This window comes from Nyctereutes procyonoides, unplaced genomic scaffold, assembly GCF_905146905.1.
Source record: "Nyctereutes procyonoides isolate TBG_1078 unplaced genomic scaffold, NYPRO_anot_genome, whole genome shotgun sequence".
Classification (NCBI taxonomy): domain Eukaryota; kingdom Metazoa; phylum Chordata; class Mammalia; order Carnivora; family Canidae; genus Nyctereutes; species Nyctereutes procyonoides.
The window spans coordinates 48,501,213-48,514,535 of NW_026575051.1; the positions used below are offsets into that span (position 1 = coordinate 48,501,213).

The 13,323-nt window shown below is 43.7% G+C and overlaps 1 protein-coding gene across 1 annotated transcript in view; it reads right to left on the bottom strand.

Moving 5' to 3' along the window:
• Window positions 1–13,323, bottom strand: part of GABRR1 (gamma-aminobutyric acid type A receptor subunit rho1) — a 37,740-nt gene that overhangs the window by 8,127 nt on the left and 16,290 nt on the right. The window contains exons 2-6 of the mRNA XM_055329584.1: window positions 12,639–12,745; window positions 11,134–11,201; window positions 9,886–10,109; window positions 2,483–2,565; window positions 310–450 (exon numbers count right to left, since the gene is read on the bottom strand). Of these exons, the coding sequence (XP_055185559.1) occupies window positions 310–450; window positions 2,483–2,565; window positions 9,886–10,109; window positions 11,134–11,201; window positions 12,639–12,745 (623 nt within the window). The remainder of the gene's footprint in view (window positions 1–309; window positions 451–2,482; window positions 2,566–9,885; window positions 10,110–11,133; window positions 11,202–12,638; window positions 12,746–13,323) is intronic.

Sequence of the window (13,323 nt, forward strand, 5' to 3'; positions counted from 1 at the left end):
AGATGCCAGCTGCTAAACCGGCAAAGTGATTGGCTCAAACAAAACTCTTCACATGGCTTATGTTTGTGTCCTTACTAATATTTTTTAGGTTATCACTTCGGATGCTTTGGTTGCATCCAAAAATCACCTCTCCCCGGTTCTTGCCATCCCCTAGACCTGATTTAGGAATTCCACCTTTGGCTTCACATCTAGGTGGCACAACCTCTGCTCATCTGACAGCCAACTCACACCTTTCCTAAAATAGAGGATGATCCACTGCAGCCAGACTAGGACCCACCCCAGCTCTCAGCCCCCACCATGCACACGCACCTGTGCTGCTGTAGAAGGCCAGTTTCGTGGTGGTGTGGAATTCTTGAATGAGGAACTGGGAGAGTGAGATCCGTTCATCTGTCTTTAAGGAGTCGTTGCCTTTTTTCCAGTACAGCATGAGGTCATCCTCTGTATAAGCATCTGAAAAGACGGAAGACAGCATCAGGCACAGGCCTGCAGTGGTAGGAAGACAGGCCTATCTGTGGGGCTCCGTGGAAGCAGCTCCAGATCTCGCACACAAACTGAGATTACAGTAAGAGAGTCTGAATAACCAAACCACAGTCTAAACAAAGCAAAACAAAATACAGAAAGAAAAATGAGTTCTCCCCAGTCTTCCAGAAGTCATGAGAGCAAAGCTCTCGAGCCTAAATGCTCATACTTCCTGCAAACACCTTCACCCTACAATCCAGCCTGCCACTTATTAGGTTAAAACAAATGAAATTGCTATACTTGCAGATCAGAAATGGTGAAATCGTGGCAAAATTGCATATATGGTTCAGTCTTAAAAAGCTAGGCTGATTTCGCCTTCTTTTCTGCTTCCAAGGTGTAGTACTGCATCCATTAGTGGCTAATATCTTTAAATACTCTCAAGGCAAGAAGAGCTGCATTCTACTGAAAAAGGACACATAAAGTGCTGGCAGCAGAACACAAGCCCCTTCTCTGCAGGCCTCCAGGTGCTTCTACCCAGGGCCCCGTTAAGGATCACTTCCTGACCTTCGCCCACCTTAGGTGACCACACACGTTACTCCAATTAAATAAACCTACCTGCAGCCTGGACAGAACTGAGGTCCAGTCTGCTCATGTATGTAACAGTTCTTTCTGGAGCTCCCCGATGCCCTATTTCATTCCTCTAATTTATTCTATCTCTTACCCTTGACCTGTGTGTTGGTTGGTTTCATGTATCCACTTGGCTAGGCTGTTATTCAATCAAACACTAATACAGGTGTTCCTCTGAAGATGCTTTGTAGATGTGCCACCTAAAACCAGTTCACTTTAAGTAAAGGAGATGATCCAGGATAATTGCATAGGCCGGATCCAATCCATTGAAAAGCCTTAAGAAGCTGATCTGAGGTTTGCCCAAGAAGAATAAAATCTGCCTGTGGAGGGCAAGATCAGGCCCCACCCGGGGTTCCCAGTCTGCCCTTCCCAACAGCCTGCCCTGCAGATGTCAAACTTGCCTTACCAACCCCCCATACTCACTTGCAAAAGCCAATTCCTTGCACTCAGTATCTCTTACTATGTGTCTCCAATATTCTGCTTCCCTGTGGCACCCTGAAGGATACAACTGGAAGAAGCTACATTCCCAATGGAGCTTCCTGGGTCTAGTGGGGAAGACAAGGTTCTGGAGACAATGAGTTAAGTTCTTCTTAATGCTATGTCCTCAGGCAAATTACATCCCTCCTTGTATGATGAACATTATAGTAACCTGCTCACTGAATCTGGGGAGGGTGAAATGACAGCAGGCCGAAGCCCCTATGCATTGGGCAGTCACCCCCTTGGTCCTGGGATTTATTACTCCCTTTTCCCACATTCAGTGCCCTGTGGAGCTGTCCTCTTGACCCTCTACCTCAACATCCCTGCCCTGCTTGGTCCTAGATGACTGAGCCAGGGGACACCTGACTCATTGTCACAAGTACAGGCAGGCTTATAAAGGTCCCCTGTGCCAAAGGGATGCCACTAGGGCTTGGTCACTAGCCATGTGTGCAAGTATCCTAATGCCCCTCAGTTGTGCCTAAGGACCTCTAGCACCACATGTGATTACCTTGGCAAACTTGTTTTTGCCAAGAAGTCTTTTCTTTAACAGAAATCTTATTCAGAAGAACAATAAAACAGATTAAAAATGAGCTCATACATTGGATGGTGTGTAGAGGTAGCTGCACAAGGAGACCCACATTTGCTGAGCCCTCTACCCCACTCCCTAGCAATTGCCCCGGTTCCCCAGAACCGAGCTTAAAACCATTGCTCTGGCGCATTTAAAGGGTCACTTAAGGGAACAGAAGGTTTTAGTTTCAAACCTGTTCCTGATTTTCATAATTACCCTGGACTTAGCTTTTTAATTAAAAAAAAAAATCACTTGAAAAGCACAGTATGAAGGAGGAGCACATGCTGTTCCTGCTACGGAGAGTTAGTCTTTGTGTGATCTGTGTGCTGATGTCCCAGACAGTCTACTCACAGCTTTCAATTTCAAGTGAGCATGTTTGTGTGTCCAGGGGAAATCGGCTGAAGTCCATGTTGCACATTGCAGTCACTGTAACCCTAGAAACAAAAAGACAAACATCCAAATTTTCAGAGATTGCAAAATACAAGTGCAAAATGGTAAACAGAAAAGGGCTCTGTTTCCTTCCAATATAACTGCCTCCTTATAATTCATAATAAGCAAGGTGTCAAGATTTAGACAAGTAGCTTTATGTATGATAAAGTCATCTGAGTGCTCTGGGTTTTATGTTTTATTCTAGAGGCTGTGTGAGGCGGAGGATCTCTACCAACTTCTATCACGTTCAAGCATATTATTGAAGCAATGGTCTCAACCTATATAAAAATGTGAAGTAAAAACTCATATGATGTTGTTAAAAGAAACCATAGGAGTATATATTGTTCTCTGGTTTTATATAAATTCAATTTTTCTGTTCTTTTATTGATTTTATTGATATTCAATATTTGAATACAACATATCAGAAATAATATTAATGAAACACTTATGCCAGTGGTCGAATTTGGCACTTTTTAAAATAATGTTATTATTTTTATATCGATAACAATAGCTCCCAGTGGGCATAGGTATTTTTAGTGGATAATTCCATGGAGATCATAGTAATGAAAAAACACTGAAAGATTCTTTTGTACCAACATGCAAGCACTTGCTGGCATCTGATGGTTTTGTTTCAGAGTTTACACAGGAAAATGGGCTTCTGCATCAAAGAGTAAACAAACACAACACAGATCATTAGTTGTACATGAAAATCTCCCATCCTGTGGGGAATCTCTTGGCAGGACATGATTAACAGTTATTGGCTGATACTGAACAAACTATTTTTTCTTTGACCAAATCTTTGCTATATATATATACATATATATATGTTGTAGAGTTATCTGAATAATTCATAGCAAAAGACATAAATACATTTTAATTTAAATGGAAATTTCTAAGGAAGGAGCCCTCTTGAACTGAATTATACAAATACTGGCTTATTTTCCCCCTTCCATGTGAGTATGGAATTGTATTCTGAAAGAGTTTTTTTTTTTTTCTTTCTTCTTTCTTTCTTTTCTTTTCTTTTCTTTCTTTCTTTTTTTTAAGGTTTTATTTATTTGAGATAGAGAGAGAATGATAATAAGCAGGGGAGAGGGATAGAGGATGAGAGAACTCTCTGACTGAGCAAGGAACCTGATGTGGGACTCCATTCCAGGGGACCCTGGGATCATGACCTAAGCTGAAGCTGACTGAACACTCATGCCATCCTGAAAAGGAATTTCCTATTGCTGGCAAGCTGAGTAGCCTTTTGTCTTTCGTGGAAATCTGATAAAACAGGGTGTATTGAGTGAGGGAGGAGTCGGTGATGGCGTTGAGTTGGACACCCGCTTCTTTTCTATCCGGGCGAACCCGCATTAACAATACCTAATGGCATCCCCAGCAAGAAAGAAACTAGAAGCTATGTTTGGAGACTTAGAGCTAATGAAATGTCAAATGCAGGAAGTTTTCGCTATCAACAAAAGGATTGAATATCTTTTCTTTTATGTTATCAGGAACAGATATTTTAGAATTCACAGACATAGACTGGTACTTTGAACCCCGACTTGATGTTTTTTCCCCTTGGAAACTCACACATCAACTATTGAACACGCACGGGGTTTTTTGTGTTTTAATACAGACTCTATGTTTCTTTTGTTTTTTATTTATTGGTCAGTCACAAAGATAGAGAAGAGAGAGGCAGAGACACAGGCCAGAGGGGGAAGCAGGCTCATGCACCAGGAGCCCGCGTGGGATTTGATCCGGGTCTTCAAGGATCGCGCCGGGCAAAGGCAGGCGCCAAACGCTGCGCTCCAGGGATCCCCAGACTCTATGTTTCTAAACTGATTCATGGGGAGCACATGGGTGGCTCAGTCAGTTAAGGCCCGGACTTTGTTTTTGTGTTTGGGTCTTGATCTCAGGGGTGTGAGATCAAGTCCTAGTTGGCCTCTGCAATGGGCAGGGAAGCCTGCTTAATGATTCTACTTCCTCATCCTCTTGCCCCAGAAATTCCTCCCTCTGATCCCCAAACACACTCCCTGCTCAAACACATGCACTCTCTCTAAAAAATTTTTTTAATAAAATTGGAGTTTTTGGTTAGCTCTTCCCTTGTCTTGGATGGAATTTCGTTCCCGTGAATTTGTTTTTTTTTTTGCTTACATTCTATGTAATAATCCAGACAGTTATTGTAAGTAACAAAGCAAATTTAAATTCAAAAGTTAGAAGATTGACCAGATATTAATAACATTCAAATTCATTCTCATTAAGGACTTCTGTTCCTCCTCCCAAGATAAGGTATGAAATTGGCTTTGCGTGATCAGTTCCTGCCCACCTCTGATCAGTCACTGTACAGGTGGATCAGAGACAGGGAGGAGGGAGGTGGGAGATGGACAGTTCTTTGGTAGGTGACTTCATGCTCTCTGGTTGAAGGCTCACTGGCAACATGATTCTACATGGTTAGATGATGTATAACTTGTTGGGTTCTTCATTCAACATTGTGGACACTTCCAGCTTCAGAGCTCCCTTATCCAGCAGCCAAATCCCCATCCCCAGACTCAGCTCACAGTGACTGACCCTACCAAGGCCCGAGGGTTGTTTAGATGGCTCTTCTCTTGCCTCTGACTGCATAGTGTCACCCCACTGGTATGGCACTTGATTACAAGGCTCTTGAGGAAATTCCTGGGAAGGCTTGTACATACCCTAACTCTCTTCCAAAAATAATCTCATATATCTTTTCCTCTGCCCAAAATCATTGACTCTTTCATATTTTGAAGTTGACTGGGAATTCAAGAACCATGGAATGAGTTTTTTAACATTTGCTTAATAAAATCTACCTAGTATGACAGAGCATCTCATCTGTGGATTTCACTTTTTCTTTTATCCTAGGGCCCAGGAGATTTCAACCTCACTGTCCTGTTACCTGCCACTCACTCCCTGCTCCTCCCCCCCTCGCACCCTGCACAGCACACATGCCTCTGTCTACATTCTCATCATCTGGTTCCATGTCTGTCTCTTTCACTAGGCAGTAATCACACTGATACTATTCTTCTCTACATCCCCAGAAGTGGAGATAGGCCCTCACAGGCTTTTATTTGCACACACCCTTCTAGGGGCCACCCTGGCACCCAGAAACTTCTTAATAAAAATCTGTCAAATGAATCAATGACTAGATGAGGTGGAAGGATGGTATATTGGTTGTGTTCTACGAGTTAACCTGTTACTGGCACAGTTGATGGGCAGCTACTCCATGTTTGCCCCAAAGTAAAGCTCAAAGTGGCAGTTAAGGGGATCCCTGGGTGGCTCAGCAGTTTCACGCCTGCCTTTGGCCCAGGGCATGATCCTGGAGACCCGGGATCGAGTCCCACATCAGGCTCCTGGCATGGAGCCTGCTTCTCCCTCTGCCTGTGTCTCTGCCTCTCTCTCTCTCTGTGTGTGTCTTTCATGAATAAATAAATAAAATCTTTAAAAAAACAACAACAAAATGGCAGTTAATTTATGCCTCTTGGTTTTTTTCCCCCCACCTAAATCAAACAAACCTATGATTTTATTTGCAATGAAAAATCAAAGCATCTGTTTTTAGCCACAAGGAGGCTCACTGAGGACTCTGATTCTGAACACACGGGAGGATTTTCCATTTTCTTATTTTTTATGTAGTGCCTCTGATCACATCCAGTGGTGTGCTTGATTAGACTTCATTTGGCTCAGGATAGCCGATTGCTAGACTTTCAGGAAGTTGTAGGCTGGTTGTTAAACAGAGCCATTATTTTTTTTTTAAGATTTTATTTTTAAGCAATCTCTATACCCAATGTGGAACTCGAACCCACAATCCTGAGATCAAGAGTCACATGTGTTATTGATGGAGCCCCTAAACATGGCCATTATTAAAAATCAGACTGTATAAACTTAAGTAACTTATATTTGAAACAAACGAATAAATATTAAAAACTCAACACTTCTTAATTATTTTACTAGTATCTATACTCCTGAAGTTACATCTCTAATGTTTACTTGGTGGAAAACACTACCTATCACTGTGCTACTATGCATTTCTTCCCAACTCTGCACTGAGTGACATCAGGTTGGTAGTTTGAAGCCAGCTGTGATAGGAATATTTACACTACAGAAATCAGCAAATGCTCCAAATCAGGGCTTGATTTATTGTTTTGTAGATTGTCTTGAATTAAGATAGCAGATTAAACTTAAAAGCATGGTATGTCTGGGTGGCTCAGCAGTTGAGTGTCTGCCTTTGGCTCAGGGCGTGATCCCAAAGTCTCAGGATCAAGTCCCACATCGGACTCCCTGCGAGGAGCCTACTTCTTCCTCTGCCTATGTCTCTGCTTCTCTCTCTGTGTCTCTCATGAATAAATAGATAAAATATTTTGTAAAAAACCTAAAAGTGTGCTTTATCTTTTGCCATTATACATAAATAGTACAAAAAATTAAGGATATAGTCTTCCAATATTTAAAAGCTATTATCCAATTCAGCAAGGAAGTTGCTATGTCTTTGATGAATGAATGAAGTTCCTGCATAGTTCTTGGTTGTTTCATTTTTGTCTTATTAAAGAAAATAAAAATAGGGGTGTCTGGCTGGTTCAGTTGGTAGAGCATGAGACTCTTGATCTCGGGGCTGTGAGTTAGAACTCCATGTTGAGGGGATCCCTGGGTGGCGCAGCAGTTTGGCGCCTGCCTTTGGCCCAGGGCACGATCCTGAAGACCCAGAATCGAATCCCACATTGGGTTCCCGGTGCATGGAGCCTGCTTCTCCCTCTGCCTGTGTCTCTGCTTCTCTCTCTCTCTCTGTGACTATCATAAATAAAAATAAAAAAAAAAAAGAACTCCATGTTGAGTGTAAAGATTACTTAAAAAATATATAAGAAACAAAAAATATCAACAATCATTGATCAGATCTACACTCATTTGTAAGTCACATAATCACAAAAATGCTTACAAACATTTATTCATAGCCTGATTTATTTGGATTATTGTTGGCAATAGAATCATAAAAAATAATAGTAGGTTATAGGTCAATTATATCTCAATAAAACCAGAAAAAATAATAATGGAATTTTATAAGAAATGGGAAATTATACTGAAGTTATAAGTACTGAAGTTATAAGTGTATGGGATTTATAACAGAAAGTATTATATATATTGTTTCACTTATAAATCATGTACATTCTTTTTATCAGTCACGTTTATAAGAAACTTACGTCCACATACATATGTGTATACATTAACCCCAGGCAACCAGTTGTTAAACATTTACCAGCACACTAGTGTTCACATGCATTACGGTCTAGTCTTTTGTGTCCCTGGTGGTACCATCGGATTGTGTTGTTTTGTTGATGGTTTTTGAGCTTAAGGATGACTTGTCAGCTGCCTCGGATGTGAGGACTCCAGGGAGAACAAATCCAACATGGTTGGGGGGAGGGATTGCACATCCTTGACCCTCCTGAGTACTTCCATGGGGGGAGGCATTTCAATTTATGGAGAGGAAAACCCCATAACTCCACTCTGAGTCTAGTAACTAATTGCTTAGGTCCCAAGCCAAGATGACTAATGAGGATTCATCATAAATACCTTGGAGGGTAGGGGCAAAAAATTCAGCTTCAACATTGCCATCTGTTTTTTTTTTTTTAGATTTATTTATTTATTCATGAGAGATACAGAGAAAGAGAGAGAGAGGCAGAGACATAGGCAGAGGGAGAAGCAGGCTCCATGCAGGAAGCCTGATGTGGGACTCAATCCTGGGAATCCAGGACCACGCCCTGAGCCGAAGGCAGATGCTCAACCGCTGAGCCACCCAGGCGTCCCAACATTGCCATCTTTGACTCAAAAGATACACTGTGCCACCATCTAGGCATCCCCTTCCTTAAACACTGGGGTAGGGATTTGTCTTTACCAAAACAAAGTCTGTAAAACTGAAATGCACCTTCAGTGTGGCACAGGAGGAGTAAATCACAGCAGGCACAGCCCCTTCTCTGGGAAGGCCTGCAGCTCAACTCCACACATCCTTCATGGTAGAGCTTTGGCCACCTTGAGTTTCTTTCTTTCTTTCTTTCTTTCTTTCTTTCTTTCTTTCTTTCTTTCTTTTTTCTTTCTTTCTTTCTTTCTTTCTTTCTTTCTTTCAAGGTTTTGTTTATTTATTCATGAGAGACACACGGGGAGAGAGAGATGGAGAGAGAAAGAGAGAGAGAGAGAGAGAGAGAGAGAGAGAGAGAGAGAGAGAGAGAGAAGTAGGCTTCAAGCAGGAAGCCTCACATGGGACTTGATTCCAGGTCTCCAGGGTCAGGCCCTGGGCCGAAGGCGGCGCTAAACCGCTGAGCCACCTGGCTGCCCCACCTTGAGTTTCTAAAGCTGGTCAAGCAGGGAAAGCCCTGCTGTGGCTCCTGTGTTTAAGGAAAGCTCCTCCAGGTCAGTGATTAATGAGCACCTGAACATTTCAAAGGCATCTGAGCACAGAAGAAAAAAAGATTATATTCCTTATATTTTAAAAGTGATGCTCAGAATGCTATTTAAAAGTCATAAAGCATGGGATCCCTGGGTGGCTCAGTGGTTTAGCGCCTGCCTTCAGCCCAGGGTGTGATCCTAGAGTCCTGGGATCGAGTCCCACGTCGGGCTCCCTGCATGGAGCCTGCTTCTCCCTCTGCCTCTCTCTCTCTCTCTATCTCTCATAAATAAATAAAATCTTAAAAATAAAAATAAAAAAGTCATAAAGTGACCCGGGATTTCCATAGTTTCTCAAGTAGGATACCATGGTGAGAAAGGATAGCAAACACGCCTGGTTGATCAGGTAAAGTAAAAGAATTCCTTTTAGCCCAAGTTCTAAACTATACCTGAAAAAAAAAAAAAAAACAGGAATTGAGACATCTAAGGAGGCAAGTCCTTCAGAAAAATTTCGTCAACTCTATCTCATTGATTCCCACTAGAGTCTAAACCAATAAAACTTTAATTAAAGTTTTTTTTTAAGATTTTATTTATTTATTCATGAGAGACAGAGAGAGAGACAGGCAGAGGGAGAAGCAGGCTCCATGCAGGGGGCCCAACATGGGACTCGATCCTGGGTCTCCAGGATCAGGCCCTGGGCTGAAGGCGGCACTAAACTGCTGAGCCACCCGGGCTGCCCCTCATTAAAGTTTTTTAAATGAAAATATAACATGCAGGATAAGGCATAAATCATAAGTATCAGCTTGAGAAATTTCCGCCAATGTGTTTCTGAGACTAAAACTTCCTTACAATTTTTTTCTCATGTGTAAAATTGGTGTCCCTTGACAGTTGAAAGGGTGGCATCTCCTGAGAAGTTAGAAGCTGACCATTGGAAAGCCAAAAGGTCACGGGCTGCCAGGCCTTACCGGAGGCTGTAGAGCACTTTGCCGTCGGGCTGCACCCGCAGCATGACGTTGTCTGTGGTGGTGTCGTGGATGAAGGAGCGCTTGGAGTGCACGAAAAACATGTCAGGGACCCAGATCTTCTTGACCAGCCGGCCGTCAAAGGTCATGCTGAGGTTGTTGGTGCTTGGGAAGGACAGCCTCTCGTCCTTCCAGTAGTGCCTCAGGTAGAGGGTCATCGTGAAGTCCTGGGGGCAGGGGCAGAGAGGGGAACCCCACACACTGAACCTACTGGGTGTCAGGGGATGTTGTGCACCCCATGGAGCCATCACCTGGCTGGGAATGAAACAGCAGAGTCGAGGGCCTGCGTCTAGTCCCTGGGGTTGGCAACAGCAGTTGGAGGGCTTCAGGGGAGGGACTCAGCCAGAGGCCTCCAGCAGAACCCCACCCCATGCCCTGGCATCTGCCTCCACACTGACAAGGTGGTACTGCCAGCACTGGTGACCCTCACCATGTTTGGGGAGTGGAGGGGGTGGAAGGGCTCGATAAACACCCCAGCTCCTTGGCCCCTCAGCTGGGATAACCCTGAGGTGTATTCTTTGTTGACTCTCAGAGTTCCCCCAGTGGGACTGAGATTCACAGTAGTAACTGGTTTGAGGGCACAGGCTGTTTTGCTTCCTCCCTATCCCTGTTTCCCCTATCCCTGTCCCCCACCCCCGCTGTCTTGCTGAGTCACAGGGAATCACCTCCCAAATAAACCACTTGTGCTAGAATGCTTCTCTCAAGTCTGCTTTTTGGAGAACCCAAGCTAACATAAGGCTTAAAAAGTCCTGTAAGTCAAGGAGTTGTAGAACATTCTATTTTCACATCTAAACCCACTGAAAAGGGGGAAAAGGGACACTTTTCAGCAGTTTTTCTGCATTTCCACAGCCAAATATAGGATCTACAGCTGAAGAACATCTGGCTATTTGACAGCTGCCTCCTTGGACCCCACTGTTCATGTTTGAGAGCCTTTGCCCAGAGAACACATCCCAGTAGCAAGAGTTTAGTGTGGAGGGAGATCAACTTTGTTATTGGCTCTGCCTCACACCAATTGGGTGGCTTCGGGCAAGTGTCTTAACCTTCCGGAGCCACCTACATGATTGTGGGCATTCCCATTGCCCAGGGAGTTGTGAGACCCAGCGAGTTCGGGTGTGTGCACTTCCCAGCCAAGCGGAGGCCCCCGTGTGTGTGAATCCACCTGTCCACAGTCCCCGAAATGGAAACACTTACCATGTCGACCTCCGAGATGCTGTCCAAGCTCTCCACCTGCACATCCACACCAACAGGAATGGCCGGACCTGCAAACAGGACATAGAAATAATATGGATTCTTTTTACTTGAATTTTTACTGTGGAAAAGACAGGCATGAGGAGCATTCCCCCTGGAACCCGTTCCTCAGCTTCCTGCCAGATTTGAAGGTTTGGTGTCCCCACATGTCAAGCTGAAATGAAACCAGGAATCAAAGGGTTGAATCATGGGTGGCTCCCTGGAATACTCCAACAAAAGTTTAAAAAAAAGAAGTGTTTTGTTTTCACCTGAATCATTCAGGTGATTCTGAAATGATGAGATTCCAATAAAGCTTTCTTCTTTGGTTACACATGCTCATCTAAAGGTACAATGAAGACCTAGCTCAAAGCTGGGCCTTATCTAAGGAGTTACTCCCTAGCACGAAGTCCCCCACTTTATTTTTTATATTCGTCTCCTGATTTTGTCATGGAAGCCATTGTCTCTGTCTGGCTATGAGAAAGGCACTGCTTGGTAAATAGACACCCAGAACCAAAGTCACATTCAGGTCATCGACCAAACCCACAGATCTGCATCTTTGCCACATGATGGAATAGCTTCCAAGGGATGCATCCAGGGTGGCCTTGAAACGTTAGAATTTTTTTTTTTTTTTGCATTTCTAGGCAATGAAAACTTAATATTCATCAAGAGAAGGAAAATATTATAAAGGGAGTAGATTACTGCTCCTTTCCCTCCCTGCCTCCAGGCATGTGGGGCAGCCATGGAACACACTTGGATTATCATGGATTGAGGTAGATTTGGACCAAGAGCAGCAGGTTATGGATGGAATAGAGACTCCCTTCTAGAATCTGTTTATTCTTTGGGTGAAGGTGGCCGACAGAAATAAAAACATGAGAACTATTTCTAAAATAAACATTTTCTTCCAGGAAGAAACCTGTATGGATGGAAACCCTATTTGACACTGAGACGGCTGAAATCCGCCAGCTACAGCTAAGCCTCAGAGGCTGTGACAGCCCTCTGCACTACATCATTTTTTTCTCAAGCTATTTTCATTTAATTAAACCCAGCAGACTACACTCTGCCCTCGGATACACACCCACAGTTCCGTCTGCCAGCTCCCAGATGAGCATGAATTTAGTCCAAGGTTGTTATTTCAGAGCATTTGCAGGAGGCAGCTTTGGGCTGCAGCCACCCGGTCTTCCCCTGGCCCTTCCCACAGCCACCTGCTGGCCTCACTGAGCCCCAGCCTTCCTTGTCAGGAGCAGTGGCCTGAGGACAGCTCAGTTAGCCCAGCCTAACCTGGGAATATGCTCAGCAGAGCCCTTGGCGGGGCTGAGCAGGGGCGATGCTGTGGGCTCCGTCTTGATCCCCAAGCCAGACCTTCATTGGGGGAGAGCAAAGTGAGTTGGCCCCTTGGTTTGATTTCTATCCATGGACAAGTGGACAGACCTGAAGACAGAAGAAGGCCACCACAAGGGCATGTCTCATACCTCCAAAGCCGGGCCTCATGCTGAAATCATGGTCGTCTATCCTCAGAAGCTGCTCTGACTTGGTCAATGGCGATTTGGTGATATCAGGGCTTCGCTTCAGTATTGGGCTGCCAAGGGGGGAGAAACAGGTTCATCACATATTCCCATCAAGACAGATTTTTTAAAAAATTGCATTCAGATTTGATCTTGACAGGTTCAAAAGATGTGTTATTTCTTCTTTTATTTTATTTATTTATTTATTTATTTATTTATTTATTTATTTATTTATTTATTTTAAGAATCCACGGTTAATTGGACCCTACATGTTTCTTTCTTTTTTTATTTTTTAATGATTTTATTTATTTATTCATGATAGACACAGAGAGAGAGAGGCAGAGACACAGGCAGAGGGAGGAGCAGGCTCCATGCAGGGAGCCTGATGTGGGACTCAATCCTACGACTCCAGGATCACACCCTGGGCAGAAGGCAGGCGCTTAAACTGCTAAACCACCCAGGCTGCCCTTATTTCTTCTTTTTAGCTACTGGATATCTTCTCTTCCTCTCTCTCCAGCTTTCTGGATAAATGACTTGACCCAGAAGGTCCAAGACAGTGGTTCAGAATCATAATTGAGGAGCTTTAAAATACCAGTGCCTAGGGCTCCCTTGGTAGCTCAGTCAGTTATACATCCGACTCTTGATTTCAGCT